Source organism: Ovis aries, chromosome 16 (genome assembly GCF_016772045.2).
Source record: "Ovis aries strain OAR_USU_Benz2616 breed Rambouillet chromosome 16, ARS-UI_Ramb_v3.0, whole genome shotgun sequence".
Classification (NCBI taxonomy): Eukaryota; Metazoa; Chordata; class Mammalia; order Artiodactyla; family Bovidae; genus Ovis; species Ovis aries.
In genome coordinates this window covers 71724289-71743127 of record NC_056069.1, presented here as the reverse complement: position 1 = coordinate 71743127, position 18839 = coordinate 71724289, and the positions used below count along the sequence as shown (strand labels likewise).

The 18839-nt window shown below is 56.1% G+C and overlaps 1 protein-coding gene across 4 annotated transcripts in view; it reads left to right on the top strand.

Annotated features, from left to right (window-relative positions):
- Positions 1–15680, top strand: part of AHRR (aryl hydrocarbon receptor repressor) — an 85934-nt gene extending 70254 nt beyond the window's left edge. For 3 of the 4 annotated variants that reach the window (XM_042234003.2, XM_042234001.2, XM_027979965.3), the window contains 5 exons: positions 335–471; positions 5305–5504; positions 10157–10218; positions 10388–10529; positions 10874–15680. In XM_042234003.2, coding sequence (XP_042089937.1) covers positions 335–471; positions 5305–5504; positions 10157–10218; positions 10388–10529; positions 10874–11849 — 1517 coding nt within the window. In that variant the 3' untranslated portion in view covers positions 11850–15680. The remainder of the gene's footprint in view (positions 1–334; positions 472–5304; positions 5505–10156; positions 10219–10387; positions 10530–10873) is intronic. The other variant, XM_042234002.2, reaches the window with a different exon arrangement.
- Positions 15681–18839: the final 3159 nt, after the last annotated feature.

The following is an 18839-nucleotide window of genomic DNA, read 5'->3' as shown; positions in this document are numbered from 1 at the left end:
GGTGCAGGGAGACGGGGTCCTGGGTCTACCGCACATCCCCAACAGCGGTCAGGAACTCCAGGAGTTTCCAGCATGCCTTCGCGTGGCAGCGTGGGTTGCCTTCACATGGCAGCGTGGGTCGCCTCCTACAGGTAAAGAAGACGCAGTGCCAGACGCCGACCAGCTTTACAAGCTCAGAGCAAAAGCCCGAGCTAACGGACACTCACGAGGGGCAGGGGGCGGGTGCTCCGGGAGGGAGGTCTGTGCGTTACGTGCCAACAGCTGCTGTTGGCACCACGAACTTGCTGACCAGGGTGTTTCTGCTTTCTCCTTGGTCCCCGCCGTCTGTGCCCAGGAGAGGATGCGGTCCTGGGGAGGCTGCTCCGGGCCCAGGAAGGGGGCGCAGACCCGCCCACCGAGTACTCGGCCTTCCTGACCCGCTCCTTCGTCTGCCGTGTGCGCTGCCTGCTGGACAGCACCTCGGGCTTCCTGGTGAGAGAGAGGGTGGGGATGGCACCTGGGAGCATCCTGGTGAGAGAGAGGGTGGGGATGGCTCCTGGGGCTCCTGGTGAGAGAGAGGGTGGGGATGGCACCTCGGGCTTCCTGGTGAGAGAGAGGGTGGGGATGGCACCTGGGGCTCCTGGTGAGAGAGAGGGTGGGGATGGCACCTGGGGCTCCTGGTGAGAGAGAGGGTGGGGATGGCACCTGGGGCTCCTGGTGAGTGGGAGGGTGGGGATGGCACCTGGGGCTCCTGGTGAGTGGGAGGGTGGGGATGGCACCTGGGGCTCCTGGTGAGAGAGAGGGTGGGGATGGCACCTGGGGCTCCTGGTGAGTGGGAGGGTGGGGATGGCACCTGGGGCTCCTGGTGAGAGAGAGGGTGGGGATGGCTCCTGGGGCTCCTGGTGAGTGGGAGGGTGGGGATGGCACCTGGGGCTCCTGGTGAGTGGGAGGGTGGGGATGGCACCTGGGGCTCCTGGTGAGTGGGAGGGTGGGGATGGCACCTGGGGCTCCTGGTGAGAGAGAGGGTGGGGATGGCACCTGGGGCTCCTGGTGAGTGGGAGGGTGGGGATGGCACCTGGGAGCATCCTGGTGAGAGAGAGGGTGGGGATGGCACCTGGGGCTCCTGGTGAGTGGGAGGGTGGGGATGGCACCTGGGGCTCCTGGTGAGAGAGAGGGTGGGGATGGCACCTGGGGCTCCTGGTGAGAGAGTGGCTGCAGGGCCAGTGCTGCGTAAGTCCAGGCCTGGGCCTGGCACGGGGCTCCAAGGTCCATGGGAGCAGTTGGCGAAGCAAGGGGCGGGGTGTGGATGCCTCGCGGGGTCTGGCCTCGGTGGGCAGGGCTGGGCCACGCAGGCTGATGAGAATGGAGCGGCGGTGACAGCCCCTACCCCTGCTCCTCCTTTATTCAGGCGGTCGGCTGGTTGTCCAGAAGGCCTTTTGTTCTGATCATACTCGGTTTTCAGTTTTGTGGAAAACTAAGATGGCTTTTGCTTCGCATGGATGTAGATAGGTTTCACCTAACACTGAGGCAGAGGTCGAAACCTAGGTTGAAGTGAAGCCATGTCTGAAGCACAGAGTAGAGGAAACAAGCAAAGGAGCTCAGTTTAGAGCATCTCGTCACATCCCACCGCAAGGCTGGCTGCCGCGCGCTCAGGGAAGGCCTCAGGAGTGGGGACTGAGGCTCTGAGCACGGGGGAGTGGGCAGCTCAGATCCCGGGCTCACCCCAGGTTCCCTGCCTGCGTTCAGCCTGCTCACACCCAGCGGTCAGGGCTGCCCCCGAGAGCCCTTGTCAAAACCTCAGGACATGCAGTTGATGTTGGGTTTTTAGCTCTAAGTCAGCCATGGTGGGAATTTTCACACCAAAGAAACCATCTGGTGCCACAGATCAGGGCTTTTCTCCCAGAGCTGGATGTAAGGTGTCCCAGCATGACCAGGACGCTCCAACCAAGCTCGTGGCCAGCACACGTGGGGGCTTTCAGGCATTTGTTCACCCCATAAATTCAGGGCTTCTCCCCCAGAGCTGGATGTAAGGTGTCCCAGCACGACCGGGACGCTCCACACCAAGCTCGTGGCCAGCACACATGGGGGCTTTCAGGCATTTGTTCACCCCCATAATTTCATGCACAGATGGAGAGATGGAAAGATGGGTGGGTGGATGGAGGGAGGGCCAGAGGGAGGGATGGAGGGAGAGGCTGACGGACAAGTGAGGGGCAAGAAGAGCGTGCAGCGTTGTTCATCCACACAGGGCAGGGCACCCTGAAGCCATGCGGACTTACTCAGTTACAGATCAACTTCCCGTCATAGAGAGAGCTTTCATTTCCTTTATCACACACTCCAGAGTTGCTATCTTCCTTTTTAACTCACGCCAAATGCTCACAGGGATCCAAGTCTATGCCCTAACCACTAATGCTGAAAGAGCTAAAGTTAAATGGTTCTATGATGACCTACAAGGCCTTCTAGAACTAACACCAAAAAGAGATGTCCTTTTCATCACAGGGGGCTGGAATGCAAAAATAAGAAGTCAAGAGATACCTGGAGTAACAGGCAAGTTTGGCCTTGGAGTATAAAATGAAGCAGGGCAAAGGCTAACAGAGTTTTGCCAAGAGAATGCACTGGTCATAGCAAACACCCTCTTCTAACAACACGAGAGAAGACTCTACACATGGACATCACCAGATAGCCAACACTGAAATCAGATTGATTATATTCTTTGCAGCAAAAGATGGAGAAGCTCTATACAGTCAGCAAAAACAAGACCAGGAGCTGACTGTGGCTTAGATCATGAAGTCCTTCTTGCCAAATTCAGACTTAAATTGAAGAAAGTAGGGAAACCACTAGACCATTCAGGTATGACCTAAATCAAATCTCTTACAGTTATACAGTGGAAGTCACAAATAGATTACAGGGATTCGATCTGATAGACAGAGTGCCTGAAGAACTATGGATGGAGGTTCATGACATTGTACAGGAGACAGGGATCAAGACCATCCCCCAAAAAAGAAATGCAAAAGGCAAAATGGTTGTCTGAGGAGGCCTCACAAATAGCTGAGAAAAGAAGAGAAGCAAAACGCAAGGAGAAAAGGAAAAATGTAAGCATCTGATTGCAGAGTTCCAAAGAATAGCAAGGAGAGATAAGAAAGCCTTCCTCAGTGATCAATGCAAAGAAATAGAGGAAAATAACAGAATGGGAAAGACTAGAGATCTCTTCAAGAAAATTAGAGACACCAAGGGAGCATTTCATGCAAAGATGGGCACAATAAAGGACAGAAATGGTATGGACCTAACAGAAGCAGAAGATATTAAGAAGAGGTGGCAAGAATACACAGAAAAACTGTACAAAAAAGATCTTCACGACCAAGATAATCACGATGGTGTGATCACTCACCTAGAGCCAGACATCCTGGAATGTGAAGTCAAGTGGGCCTTAGAAAGCATCACTATGAACAAAGCTAGTGGAGGTGATGGAATTCCAGTTGAGCTATTTCAAATCCTGAAAGATGATGCTGTGAAAGTGCTGCACTCAATATGCCAGCAAATTTGGAAAACTCAGCAGTTGCCACAGGACTGGAAAAGGTCAGTTTTCATTCCAGTCCCAAAGAAAGGCACTGCCAAAGAATGCTCAAACTACCACACAATTGCACTCATCTCACACGCTAGTAAAGTAATGCTCAAAATTCTCCAAACCAGGCTTCAACAGTACATGAACCATGAAATTCCAGATGTTCAAGCTGGATTTAGAAAAGGCAGAGGAACCAGAGATCAAATTGCCAACGAAATTGGATTGGATCATCGAAAAAGCAAGAGAGTTCCAGAAAAACATCTACTTCTGCTTTATTGACTATGCCAAAGCCTTTGACTTTGTGGATTACAACAAATGGTGGAAAATTCTTCAAGAGACGGGAATACCAGACCACCTCACCTGCCTCCTGAGAAATCTGTATGCAGGTCAAGAAGCAACAGTTAGAACTGGACGTGGAACAATGGACTGGTTCCAAATTGAGAAAGGGGTATGACAAGGCTGTATATTGTCACCCTGCTTATTTAACTTCTATGCAGAGCGCATCATGCCTAATGTCGGGCTGGATGAAGCACAAGCTGGAATCAAGACTGCTGGGAGAAATACCAGTAACCTCAGATATGCAGATGACACCAGCCTTATGGCAGAAGGAGAAGAGGAACTGAAGAGCCTCTTGATGCAAGTGAAAGAGGAGAGTGAAAAAGCTGACTTAAAAGTCAACATTCAAAAAATGGAGATCATGGCATCTGGTCCCATCACTTCATGGCAAATAGATGGGGAATCCGTGGAAACAGTGACAGACTTTATTTTTCTGGGCTCCAAAATCACTGCAGATGGTGACTGCAGCCATGAAATTAAAAGACACTTGCTCCGTGGAATAAAAGCTATGACCAACCTAGACAGCATGTTAAAAAGCAGAAACATTACTTTGCCAACAAAGGTGCATCTAGTCAAAGCTATGGTTTTTCCAGTAGTCATGTATGGATGTGAGAGATGGACTGTAAAGAAAGCTGAGCACTGAAGAATTGATGCTTTTGAACTGTGGTGTTGGAAAAGACTCTTGAGAGTCCCTTGGACTGCTCGGAGATCAAACCAGTCAACCCTAAAGGTAATCAAGCCTGAATATTCATTGGAAGGACTCACGCTGAAGCTGAAGCTTCAATACTTTGGCCACCTGATGCAAAGAGCTAACTCACTGGAGAAGACCTTGATGTTGGGAAGGATTGGAGGCAGGAAGAGAAGAGGACAACAGAGGATGAGATGGCTTGGTGGCATCACTGACTCAGTGGACAGGAGTTTGAGCAAAGTCCGGAGACAGTGGACAGGGAACCGTGGTGTGCTGCAGTCCATGGCTCACAGAGTCGGACGGGACTGAGCGGCTGAGCTGACTAACTGAACTCGTGCCTAGATCAGGAAAGCCCGGTTGCCCCTGAGTTGTATTGCCATGAGTGGGTGGCGCTTGGGGAATGGAGGGTCATGGGGCCAGTACTTAGAGGTGATTGGCTCCAGCACGGCCCCCCAGGGGGCTGCCTGGTGACTCCGGCCAAGTCCAGGGATGTTCACCCACCTGAATGAGGACTCCCACCCACCAGTGCACACATGGGAACACGCTGGACGTTTAGAGAAAGTTGCAGGGAAACCCCGAAAGATTCAAAAGCAGTGGGGAGCGCCTGTCCCCAGGGGCCGGCATGGAAGACGTGCTGGTGTCCGTCCTGGGAATGTGAGCTCCGAGGCCTTTGGCTGTTGACCAGTTAGCCTGGCTAATTTACCCTGTGATTGTGCCTTCGTTTCTGTCTTTGAAACGGCAGACGATGCAGTTTCAAGGACGACTGAAGTTCCTCTTCGGACAGAACAGGCGGGCACCCTCGGGCGCGGCCCTGCCCCCACGGCTGGCCCTGTTCTGCGTGGCGGCCCCTCTGGCCCTGCCCCCCGGCGTGGAGGTGAGGATGAAGACCGTGTACCTGAGGGCGAAGCACAGGGCGGACGTCCCGGCCTCAACCGACGCGAAGTGAGTAGAGGCCCCGGCGCCAAACCCGTCCCGTGACCGCCGGGCCGCACGCGTGTCTGCGCACGTGCATTTCCTGTCTGCTCTCGCTTCATTTCCAGCAGGGAATAGGACTAAAAAAGTTTGCTGTTTTTAAAGCTGCTACATTATGGGAGAAGCAGCTATTAGAAAAAAGAAAGCCCGTGACTAGTGTTCGTCAACCGTGGCAGCGAACACGTCTACCTGCCTCTCGTCATCCCCCAGCCCTCCACTCAGAGCCTCGGAGGCAGTGCCGGGGCCCCGGTCCCCATGGGCGTGGGGGCGAGGCTGCAGCCTCCGTTTGTCCCCCTCATCGACTCCAGGCTCACAGGGGCACATGCTGGGGACGGGGACTCCACAGGTGTCCTGGCCTTCCGGCTCAGAGGGTGAAGAATCCGTCTGCAAAGCAGGAGAAGTGAAGTGAAGTGAAGTCGCCCAGTCGTGTCCGACTCTTTGTGACCCCATGGACTGTAGCCTACCAGGCTCCTCCCTCCATGGGATTCTCCAGGCAAGAGTACTGGAGTGGGTTGCCATTTCCCTGCGCCCAATCCCTGGGTCGGGAAGATCCCCTGGAGGAGGGAACGGCCACCCCCTCCAGTATTCCTGCCTGGAGAACCCCATGGACAGAAGAGCCTGGTGGGCTGCAGTCCATGGGGTCGCAGAGCTGGACATGACTGAGTGACTAACGCTCTCGCTTTCAGAAAGTTGGGTTTTCTAGGCGACTCCCAGCCGCACTGTCTGGAGCGGGTGGGTCTGTGTGGGGTCGGGCTCTGGGGCAGACGGGCTTCTGTGTGTCTGCTCTGTGTCTGCTGCTGGGGGGGAGGCCCTGGGAGGGCCGGGTCTGAGTCCGTCTGTCTTCTTCCCCAGTATCCCCGCCGTGCCCTGCCCAGGGACAGACTCTCAGGAGGCTGAGCCCCCAGCCCGCTTCCCTGTCGCTCCTTGGTACTCAGGTTCCCCTTGGACCTCAGTTCACGGGCCCGGGAAACCTCCCGTTCCTGCCTGGGGTTCGTGGGGATCTGGGGGAGCCCTGCCTTCAGGCACAGGCACCTCTTCACAGCCTCCAGGTCCCACGGGCCCACACCCTAAGGCAGCAGTGTTCTGGAGCATTTAAAATATATATATGCTTATTTTTTTAGGTAGAAAATGTAAAATAGGAGAAAGGAAAAACAGGATACTCCTGGGAAAAAGCTGTAAAAATAACTGACGAAGCAACTGAAACATGAGGTGCGACAAAGCAGAGGCTACATCACACCTGGGTGCGCCTTGGGGGCGGGGCGGCCCTGCCCACACCCCAGACCTGAGCACTCCCCACCTGCGTCTGCCTCTCAGAGTCCTCTGCGTGCTCACACTCTGGGCTGGCGATGGTGCCCATATGCTGCACTCTCAGGTTCCCAACCCTGTGATCAGAGGGAGGGAAAATCCTCCCTCCATCGCTTCTCCATAGCAAACTAACGCTCAAAATCCTCCAAGCCAGGCTTCAGCAGTATGTGAACCAAGAACTTCCCGATGTTCAAGCTGGATTTTAAAAGGCAGAGGAACCAGAGATCAAACTGTCGATATCTGTTGGTCATCTAAAAAGCAAGAGAGTTCCAGAAAAACATCTGCTTCTGCTTTATTGACTACGCCAAAGCCTTTGACTGTGTGGATCACAACAAACTGGAAAATTCTTCAAGAGTTGGGAATACCAGACCACCTGACCTGCCTTTTGAGAAATCTGTACCCAAGTCAAGAAGTAACAGTTAGAACCAGATATGGAACAACAGACTGGTTCCAAATCGGGAAGGAGGACGTCAAGGCTGTATTTTGTCATCCTGCTTACTTAACATACGTGCAGAGTACGTCATGCGAAACGCCAGGCTGGATGAAGCACAAGCTGGAATCAACATTGCTGGGAGAAGTATCAGTAACCTCAGATATGCAGATGACACCACCCTTATGGCAGAAAGTGAAGAGGAAATAAGGAGCCTCCTGATGAACGTGAAAGAGGAGAGTGGAAAAGCTGGCTTAAAACTCAGCATTCAGAAAGCTAAGATCATGGCATCCGGTCTCATCACTTCACAGCAAAAAGATGGGGAAACAGTGGAAACAGTGACAGTGAAAGTCGCTCAGTCGTGTTCAACTCTTTGTGACCACACGGATGATACAGTCCATGGAATCCTCCAGGCCGGAATACTGGAGTGGGTAGCCTTTCCCTTCTCCAGGGGGTCTTCCCAACCCAGGGATCGAACCCAGGTCTCCCACACTGCAAGTGGACGCTTTGCCAGCTGAGCCCCCAGGGAAGCCCAAGAGTCCTGGGATGGGAGCCCTTCTCCAGTGGACCTGCCCGACCCAGGAATTGAACCAGGGTCTCCTGCATTGCAGGCAGATTCCTTACCAGCTGAGCCCCCAGCGAAGCAAAACAGTGAGAAAGTTTTATTTCTTGGGGCTCCAAAATCACTGAAGATGGTGACTATAGCCATGAAATTAAAAGATGCTTGCTTTTTGGAAGAAAAGCTATGGCCAACCTAGACAGCATGTTAAAAAGCAGAGATATTACTTTGCAGACAAAGGTCTGCTAGTCAAAGTTACGGTTTTTCCAGTAGTCATGTATGAATGTGAAGTTGGACCATAAAGAAAGCTGAGCGCTGAAGAATTGATGCTTTTGAACTGTGGTGTTGGAGAAGACTCTTGAGAGTCCCTTGGACTGCAAGGAGATCCAACCAGTCCATTCTAAAGATGCTGAAGCTGAAGCTCCAATACTTTGGCCACCTGATGTGAAGAACTGACTCATTTGAAAAGACCCTGATGCTGGGAAAGACTGAAGGCAGGAGGAGAAGGGGACGACAGAATGAGATAGTTGGATGGCATCACCAACTCAATGGACATAAGTTTGTGCAAGCTCCGGGAGTTGGTGATGGACACGGAGGCCTGGGGTGCTGCAGTCCATGGGGTTGCAAAGAGTCTGTCGGACAGGACTGAGCGACTGAACGGAGCTGAACTGCCTGATCGCTTCTCCAGGAGGCGTGCTGTCCCCTGGCGGCCACGCGGGGAAGCGCAGGTGGGCCAGACTCCGCGGCGGTTGTGGACTCCTGGACCTCCTGCCGCTGCCCCGGGTGGCGTGGACGCCTGGACGTCCCGGGGAGGGCTGGCGAGGGTCTTCACGGTGAGGCTAGGATGCTGTACAGAGGGGGACTGTGGAGCGAATACTAGACACACGTTGTAAACATCGTTAAAACTCAGGGAGGTTGTCAGAGTGCCAGGCCGGGCGCCCTGTGTTAACACGGCAGCTCCTCGTCGCTCCCGGTTCCACACGGGGCGGTGCATGTATGTGGACGCGGGCGCCCTCCCTCCCCCACGGTGTCCAGAAGCCCATTCACCGCGTCTGCGTCTCCACGCCTGCCCTGCCGATAGGTCCCTCAGTACCATTTCACTAGATTCCCCATAGATGCGCTAATATATGATATTTGTTTTCCTCGGTCTGACTCGCTTCACTGTGCAGCAAGCTCTAGGTTCGGGGGGGCGGGGGGGGGGGGGGAGCGGAGGGGATAGATGTATAATTATGGCCGATTCACAGTGTTGTGTGACAGAAGCCAACACTGTGAAAATTTTAAAAATAAAGAAAGAAACTGGAAGAGAGGAAGAGCCCTCCAACATTTTGGCAAAGAAGCTTCTGTCGCCTTCTGGGTTTTCTGGAGCCGAATTCTGCCCTGAGCTGAACTCCTTCCTGGAACACCTCCTCCCGTCCACTCCCCTCTGAGCTCACAGACCGTGAGGAGTGAACCCGGGGAGTTTGAGGCCCAGGAGGCTGGCTCTGGATGGAGCATCGTGCTCAATGGACCCTGTTCGGGGCCTTTGTGATTCTTTCTGAAAGGGGCCTTTGTGAAGAGCCTCGCTCCTGAATGTTCACGGGTCCTGTGTGCTCTCCTCCTCTGCCCCGTCTCTGCTGTGCCTCGGGGCCTGTCTCTGAGTCTCCTCTGTCTCCATCTCCACCTCTGCCCTGTCTCTGCTCCTGCAGAGACACCCACGAGATGGAGAGTCAGGGCCGCTGCAGGGCAGGAAGCTCTGGCTGTGCGGCCAGGTGGCCAGGGTTTGAATCCCACTCCTGCACCTGCTGTGGGGGCAGCTTCAGGCAAGTTGCTTAACACTTCAGAGCCTCGTCTTTTTCTTTGGAAATATGAGCAGAATACGATCTGTGGGATAAGTTGCAAGCTGCCTTAGGGTCTGTGATTGTAAGTCGTATGAGACACAGGCCTGTGTGTGTGTACACGCTGCCCTGGGCAGTCAGTGTTCAGTCTCCCTAACTCAGTGCCCGCAGTGCCTTTGTGAGCCACTGCAGGTAACTAGCGCAGGTCACAGGGGTCAGTGTCTTCATTCTGACCACCCAGAAGAAGGCAAGCGTGCCGACGCCCATCCGGCAGCCACACGTGTCTGCTTTCTGAGGCAAACCCGTCAGTGCCTCACTGGCCGGAAAAGTGATGTGAACTGGGATTTCCAGCAGCCCTGCAACTGAGAGAAGGCTTTCCAGTCTCCACAGACTTTCACATGGGGAGTCGCTGTATCTTACGCTCTTGGGTGGCAGCAATGCCCGGCGTGTGTAATTTCTGCCCTCGACACACGTTTAATCTGCTTGTTGCTTTGGTCTTGTCTGTCCTTTGCAGAGCAAAAGCTGCCTCACGTCTCTGCGAATCAGAATTGCTCGGAAACCCCAATTACTCAGCAGGTACTCATCACAATTCTCTTGACCACCTTTTCAAGCGCGTGGGGGCCCGATGCTGTCTGGAGCACGGGGCGGGTGGGCAGAGCCGGCTCTCAGGGTCAGTCACCTTGCGGAAGGTGAGTGTCTACCCGCTCCAGGCTCTGCTCAGCCTCGCTTTTCCGAATCCTGACAGGGAGAAGCAACAGAGAAAACGGCCTCTCCTTGTTCAGGGCGCCAGAGGACGCCTGCCGCTGGGGCCGGCTCACAGCCCGGGGCCCCTGCCTGTGCCTCCGGGGAGGCCCTGACCTCGTCCTTGACCTCGAGGGCACCGCAGGGTAAGTGACTGAGTCACGGGGCCGCAGCCCTCAGCCTCCCTGGGTGGGCCGGGGGTCACAGAGGGCACCCACAGCCGCTCCTCGCCCTGGAGGTCGTCCTCACTGCGTGGGGACTGGCCGGGGACACTGGCTCCCCAGCCTCTGTCCTCACCTTCGCTCAGACACCCTCTCCCCTCGCTCCCAACCCAGGCCCCCCGCCCCACCACCAGGTGCTGGGGGACTGTGGGAGGGGCCCTTCGGGGAGGGAGGGGACTGGCCTGGGGTCCCGGGGCTGCAGGTGGCACCCACCCGATGCAGGGTTGCCCCTGCGGCCTGTCCTGTCTGACGGGCGTCCCTTCCCACAGGGCCGGGGAAGGAGAGGAGCTCGGGGGGCTCCCGCGGGATGTGCCCCCGTACAGCTGCCGCCTAGAGCCCCTGGGCCCTGTGAAGCACCTGGACTGGGCTGCTGGGAGGCACAGTCAGGACAGCGGCAGCGCCAAGCGGAAGCTGGAGCCCGGCAAGGCCGACCCGTTCCCCGCCGCCCCGGCCCGTGGCGCCTGCCTGCCCTACCCGGGTGCGCAGGGCGCCGTCCACTCCCTCCGGAGCGCACCCAGCTCACACCTGTCCAGGCCGCCCCCTGGGGCCTGCGCCAGCCGGCCCAGCAGAGCCCTGCGGGACGGGCACCAGGGCCCAGCACCGCCCCCCACCCCCGGCCCCTTCCCCCAGGGGGGCCTGGACAGCAGGGTCCCTCGGCCGGCAGTCCAGCATCTCCCAGTGGGCGGCTACCCCGCTGAGGACAAGCTGCGAGGCCTTCTGATGCCCCCAGGAGCCCCGAGTCACCCCACATTGTCGCTCGACGTGCCCATCAAGATGGAGAGTGACTCGGGGTCCGAGGATGCAGTGGATGGCTACTGCGTGTCCCCAGCCCAGGTGTGGCTGGGGGCCAGCAACCCAGCCAAGAGACAGCTGGCCACCTTCCCAACCAAGATGCACCTGAAGACAGAGCCAGGCGCCAGGCAGCCCCTGTACAGCCCACCCCCAGGCCCTGGCCTGCTGGGTGCCCCGCCCAGACCCGGCAGGGGGCTGGGCCCGCTGCACCCCGTGTCCTGTGCCTGCCTGGAGCCCCCGCCCCCGCCCCGCCTCTGTGTGCGGAGCCACCAGCCCCCCAACCTGGGCTGCAACTGCCGGGCTCCCGTGCCAGCTCCCGCAGTCAAGCTCGAGCCCCTGGACTCGCCCCTGTGGGCAGCTCACGGCCAAGGTGGGCCGCCTGGGCTGTTCTCCAAGAGCGCCCCGGCCGCAGGGATGCCCCCCAGGGACGTGCAGTGCGCCTTCCTGCCCTAGAGCTGCCGGGCCCCACGGACAGCTCTCCGGCCCAAGCCTTCCCCAAGGGAGGCACGTGCAATGGCAAGTTCACAAAGGCCCTAAGAGCAGGGTGGTCGTCAGCTGCTCGAGAGTGGCAGGGCTCTCCTCTGAAGAGCACGGCTCCCCACCCCCACCCCAGGTCATCTCCCCAGCGCCTCGCAGGGAGCAGACCTCAGGGAACAGCCGCACCCTGGTGGCCCACTGCCGAGACAGCTGACTGGAAGTGAGGCTCACTGAATGGCAGGTGGCCACATGCTTGTGCCTGGGAGGAATCTAGAACTTCAGCCAGAAGAGGCTGATGGCACCGGGCCGCCCTCCGCTCCAACGCGCAGTGTGTGCTCGAAACACTGGCCTAGGCTGAGGCCGGCCCGGATCGGGGATCGGCCAGGTCTTGTGCAGCTCTTGCTGCAGTCTCTCTGGGGTTGCAGCGGCCTCCAGCGGGGGTCCCCGCTCATCTGAGCCCGCTGTATCACGTCACCTGGTGCACAGGGTGGAGCCCAGAAGCACAGCACGAGGGGAAGGAAGGAGCTGGTCCGGGTGTCAGGCTGCTTTGCTGACTGCAGGCCTTCAGATGACTCTGATCATCATCACAGAAGGACTAGTCGAGACGAGACAGACAGGCAGCATTTTATAAAACGGCAAAAATTGTAGGGACATCCCCTGTGGTTCTGCGGTTAAATGCCTGCAGGGGGTGTGGGTTCGATCCCTGGTCAGGGAACTAAGATTCCATAAGCCGCAGGGTGCGGCCAGAAAAAAAGAAAAAAATCGTGAAGGGAACACATTCTGAACGTAGGGAATTTAGGTGCTAAAGAAGAAATCAGAAAGCTGAGGCCACCCGCAGTCACCACGGAGAGCTCATGGCTGAGGGCAAAGGTCACCACACCTTCCGGGCGACCTCACCCCACAGGTGCAGTCTGGGCAGGGGGTGACACCAGGGGACAGGGCCACCACGGGGCAGGAGGAAGCTGGCTGGAGGCCCTTCCTCTTTACAGCACCAGCGTCTGTCCTCAGTCACCCCCGGCCCCAAGAGTCTCAGGACGTGCTGGGGCCCCAGCGGGGACTTGCAGTCCCACCAATTCAGCAAGGGGTCTTTCTGTCTGTCATCTGTGGCTTCGGGGTGTCAGCGTTCAGCTCCTGAGTTGGGGGTGAAGCTGTTTGCTTCATTCACCTTGTCGAGCTCAGGACAGGGCCAGCAGGACTGGGTCTGCTGGACTCAGGCGCACCTGGGGGTGCCCTAACCCTCAGCGGCTGCTTCCTGGAAGGGCTTCCCCAGCAGCGTGGTGCGGGTTGAAGGTTTCTTCCCGGGGTAACAGAAGTTACCCGTCAGAGCCTGGGTTCAGTTCAGTTCAGTTCCGTTCAGTCACTCAGTTGTGTCCGACTCTTTGCAACCCCATGAATCGCAGCACGCCAGGCCTCCCTGTCCATCACCATCTCCCGGAGTTCACCCAGACTCACATCCATCGAGTCCATGATGCCATCCAGCCATCTCATCGTGGGTCGTCCCCTTCTCCTCCTGCCCCCAATCTCTCCCAGCATCAGAGTCTTTTCCAATGAGTCAACTCTTCTCATGAGGTGGCCAAAGGACTGGAGTTTCAGCTTTAGCATCATTCCTTCCAAAGAAATCCCAGGGTTGATCTCCTTCAGAATGGACTGGTTGGATCTCCTTGCAGTCCAAGGGACTCTCAAGAGTCTTCTCCAACACCACAGTGCAAAAGCATCAATTCTTCGGAGCTCAGCCTTCTTCACAGTCCAACTCTCACATCCATACATGACCACAGGAAAAACCATAGCCTTGACTAGACGGACCTTAGTCGGCAAAGTAATGTCTCTGCTTTTGAATATACTATCTAGGTTGGTCATAACTTTTCTTCCAAGGAGTAAGCGTCTTTTAATTTCATGGCTGCAGTCACCATCTGCAGTGATTTTGGAGCCCAAGAAAATAAAGTCTGACACTGTTTCTACTGTTTCCCATCTATTTCCCATGAAGTGATGGGACCAGATGCCATGATCTTCGTTTTCTGAATGTTGAGCTTTAAGCTAACATTTTCAGTCTCCTCTTTCACTTTCATCAAGAGGCTTTTTAGCTCCTCTTCACTTTCTGCCATAAGGGTGGTGTCATCTGCATATCTGAAGTTATTGATATTTCTCCCGGCAATCTTGATTCCAGCTTGTGTTTCTTCCAGTCCAGCGTTTCTCATGATGTACTCTGCATAGAAGTTAAATAAGCAGGGTGACAATATACAGCCTAGACATACTCCTTTTCCTATTTGGAACCAGTCTGTTGTTCCAAGTCCAGTTCTAACTGTTGCTTCCTGACCTGCATATAGATTTCTCAAGAGGCAGGTTAGGTGGTCTGGTATTCCCATCTCTTTCCACAGTTTATTGTGATCCACACAGTCAAAGGCTTTGGCATAGTCAATAAAGCAGAAATAGATGTTTTTCTGGAACTCTCTTGCTTTTTCCATGATCCAACGGATGTTGGCAATTTGATCTCTGGTTCCTCTGCCTTTTCTAAAACCAGCTTGAACGTCAGGGAGTTCACGGTTCACGAGCCTGGGTTGGGCGTTGTCAGTTCATGGCCTCATGGGATCCCCAGCAGCCTTCTCTTCCCTGCCCACCCCCTGCAGAGCCCTGCAGAAAGTGATGTTGGTGCTGTGCTGCCCCGCCTTTGCCAGAGTCTCCCCCTCCCCGTTCTGATGGCAGCACAGCTGCCTGTCAGGACCACCTGCCTCCCACCCCCGCCGGCTCAGCACTCCTCTCTGCTTGGTTCTCATGCTGAGCCCAGCCCACCGTGCAGATTTCATCCCTAAGACACAGCATGGACTTTCAGAAACTTCCTCCTTCCTTGCTATTCACGCCAAGTGCCCAGCTCCTCACAGAAGCACTGTGCCATCTCTCAGAAGTGACTGCCAGCCTCTCTGGAGCTCCCTCTGTGAAGCGAGGGTCCTCAAGCACACCCTCCGCACAGGGGCACCCCCTCCTGTCTCGGCACAGTAGCCGGCGGCCTGCACGTGTGCAACCCTGGACCGGAAAGATGGAGTGGAGAGGCGTCACTGCGTGTTTGCACACTGTAGCTGGAGCCCAGCGAAGGGCAGCTGCGGCGTGAGGAGGCGTGGCGGTCTGCCCCCAGGGCCATGGGGCCCGAGCGTCCGGACGCACCCGCTCCCTGGACTGCGTGTGCCAGGTCAGCCCCAGCAGGTGCGTGGCGTGTGGCGACTCACACTTTGTTGACGCAGAGTCCAGCACCTGGACATCAGCGCTCCAGTCTCGCACTGCAGAGCCGCTGTCACGCTGGAGGCCCAGGTCCTGGCGCGCTGGGACAGTGGCAACAGAACCTGCCTCCGTCAGCATTTTGTCGTTCTACAGCCCTGCCCCGCCCCCCCACCCCCACCCCGAGAAACTGTGCAGAAGGTGATGATGGAACGTGGAATGCCAGATGGGGCCATTTCTGCAGATGTGGCCGTCCCTGCTTTAAAGTGTCAGGGACAGCACCGATTTCAGGCCTATATTTTCTGCTGCTGGTAGCTTTTGCCTATATAGCTGAAAAATATTAAAATCAAAGATGATGTAAGAATGGGATGGAAAGGAGGAGATAAATACAACTTATCGTTTATATTTTTGTAGTTTCTATTGGATGAAAAAAGTTTTTAATATCTGGACAGACTTGTTGAATTTTTAAACACAGATGCACTATAATGCAACCTTTCCTACTATTTCCTCAGTGCCTTTAGAAAGAGCTTTCAATTTCCGATACTGTGGTTTGTATTAAATTTATGATATTGACGTAAAATAAATCATATGTTGTATGTATTTACTGTAAATGGAAACATCTCCTTAATTTTCCAAATGAAATACCTTATTTCCTTTAAAGTGTGTGCAGGCTAATTTACGTTCTAAGACCGTCCTTTGCCGCCAGGCTCGGGGCCATGATCAGAGCGACGAGAGTGGGCTTGGGGTCGCAGGAGGAGCCCGCCTCCTTCCCTGCCAGGCCTCCTGCCCAGCACCGAGGGCTGGGGGACGCCCCAGACTCGAACTGCGCTGTGAGGAGCAGGCGCCTGGCCCAATGTCACGCGCCCCGCTCTGCCCAGGCCCCGGGGCCCAGTGTGTGCGAAGGGCCAGGAGGTCATCTGGGCCCAGGCAGAGACCCCCCCGCCAGGGCAAAGGGAGCCGTGTTTTCACTCCCTTCGTTCAGTTGCACAGCACCTCCAAACCTAGCGAGCGTACAGCACCCCGTGTGGCACCCGGAGCTGCCCCGGTGCCAGCCCATCCCGGCCCGGCCCCTTCCTGCACCCTACAGGCCACACCCTGTCCCTTCTCCGCGGCTCCGCGTCCCTCCGGGGGAGACCAGGCCAGCCTGCCCCTGCCTGCTGGGCCCCAGCCAGCCGCTCCCCGGCCCTGGGGGCCAGCGGCCCAGCCTGCCGTCCCCACACCCACCTCCTCTCCCTGTATCCTTCAGTCTCATCATGGGGAGACCTGGAGGCGGGCGTCACCCCGTTGCATGACTCTCCCACCACCCGGCCTGCCACCAGCGGACGTGTGGGTTGTCTCCAGACTTTCACTCGTCCAGCAGCCGCCCCGCTCCCTCTGTGTGCTTCCGTGGGACTGAGGATGCCCCCCGAGGTGCTGATGGCACTCCCCTCACCAGGCACTGCTCAGGAGTCCTCCTCGGCACCCAAGGGACCCTGCCGCAGCAGCCGCAGAGCCCATTCCAGGCTGTGGAATGAAGACGCCAGAGGCGGGGTGGCTTATAGACAACGAGCATTTCTTTCTCCCGATTTCGGAGGCTAGGAGTCTGAGACCTGGGTGGCGCCAGGGTCTGCTGAAGGCCGGCTTCCAGGTCGCTGGGTCTCTCTGAGGCGTGAGGGGGCACTCAGCTGTTTCATGCGCATCTCCTTTCTTCACTCAGCTGCTTGTTGAGTCCTTGCTGAATGCCAGGTCCTGGGATGGCACTGTGGAGCAGGAAATGGCAAACCACTCCAGTATTCTCGCCTAGAGAACCCTGTGGACAGAGGAGCCTGGCGGGCTGCCGTCTATGGGGTCGCACAGAGTCAGACGCGACTGAAGCGACTCAGCAGCAGCAGCAGTGCTGGGGCTGGGGACGCGCTGGGGAAAAGAAGACGCAGAGTCGGGTTGCTGAAGCCGAGGGCCCTGTGCACATGTCCAGGGGACCGGGACCGACAAGTGGCCAAAGTACTGTGTAGGTTCTGTGATGCGTGGGGAGGGGCTGGGTGCTGCTCAGGCGGGTCGGCTGGGGTCTGGTGACCCAGGTGGTGGTTTTGTGGGCGAGGCGGCCTCGGGCCAAGACTTGACAGGAACCGTCCAGATTGTGCATGGAGGAAGCTGGAGTGAGAGGGTGAGGAGAGAGCGGGGAAGAGGCCAGGCAGGAGTGGCAGGTCACAGGCAGGTCTGGGTGAGGGGGCCACCAGAGGGCCTGCAGTGAAAATGACCCCGGGCAGTGGTTTGAAGGCCAGATAGGCTGTAGGAAGGTGAGGGCCCCCAGCCTCCACAAAGACCATGCTGGTGCCACGAGGCACCCTCATCTTGATTTCTTCCCCAGCGAGGTGGAAGGTCCTCTCCTGTCTGTCCTGCACTTGTTTGCTGTTTTTAGTTGAACCGTGGGCATTATTTTAAAATTCAGGATAGCTGCGCTTTGTCAGTTAAAAGTTTCTCTCTCAATCTATGGCTTGTCTTTTCATTTAAGGACTAAAATAGACACAAGAGTTTAAAATCCTGGCACAGAAAACTATCTTTTTCCTGGTGGTTCATGTGTTTGCATCTTAAAATAACTCTTTCTGGCAGTGCCTCTGACATAAAGCCCATTTGTCTTGTATTAACATCACCACAGCCGCTTTCTCAGGCCCAGACTGGTGTGCAAACTGTAAAGCCGACCCGGGGGCCAATATAGGCCGCACCCTAACGGAAGGCGCCCCCCAGATCCCGGGGACCAATGACAGCACACTTACCGGCTAAAGCCGCCCCACCCCAGCCACGTAGAAGGACCTATCAGCTCGCGACGGCTCGGCCTGGCGACCTATCGGAACCCCCGTCCATTAACCTGACCATCCCTCGCAAGGAACGTATATAAGCCACCTCTAACGCGGTCCGGGCGCGGACTTCCTCGACCTGACTCGCTCGGGTCCGGGAATCCCGCCCGGGAGCGCTTCGCCATTAAAAAGGCCGTTAGACACTGTTTTGGTGTCCTGGTCGGTTTTTTTTTTAACCTAACACAAACCTCCTCCAAACTTAACCGTCCTGTTTCTTCACGTTTCTCGTATCTTTCTTACGGTAGCTAGCTGCTTTAAACTTGTGCTCTGATGCTTGGTCTATGTGAGCATGTCTCCACTCCTCCTTCTGTGTCCTTTGCTTTGCTTTTCCTAGTATCACTATGGCATTGCTTGCACTTTCTCCTCATATTTAACAAAGTGTAAGCTACAGTGTAACAAGATCTCCGCTCTCTCAGGACGCTTCAGAGATGTACCTCGCTCCCTTCTTTAGCCCGCCGGGCCAGAGCCTCTCAAGAACTGCTCCTGGTGTCTTCTGCTGAGGGCTTTCAGAGAGAGCTTTCCCACTGAGGAGGGCACCAAACCCAGGTAGGCACAGGCTCCCAGCTCTGTCTTCTTGAGATCCTCTCCTGACCCGGGCACCCCAGCACCTGGGAGACATTGCTTTTTTGGGTTCTGTTGTTTGTTTTCCCTGGTCCACTCGTGCGCTGAAGATGTTTCAAAATGCCTGTACAGTCAGAATTTCAAACACAGTTAGAATCTGTTTACATTCTTCGTTTCTCTAGTGTTCGGTCATTCAGCCGGTCCAACTCTTTGCGGAGAGCCCATGGGGATTCTCCAGGCAGGAATACTGGAGTGGGTTGCCATTTCTTTCTCCAGGGGATCTTCCTGACCCAGCATGGTGCTATATTTTCACAAATTATTAGGGACAGATGAAATCACAGAGGGGTCAGCCCTCAGAGCCAGT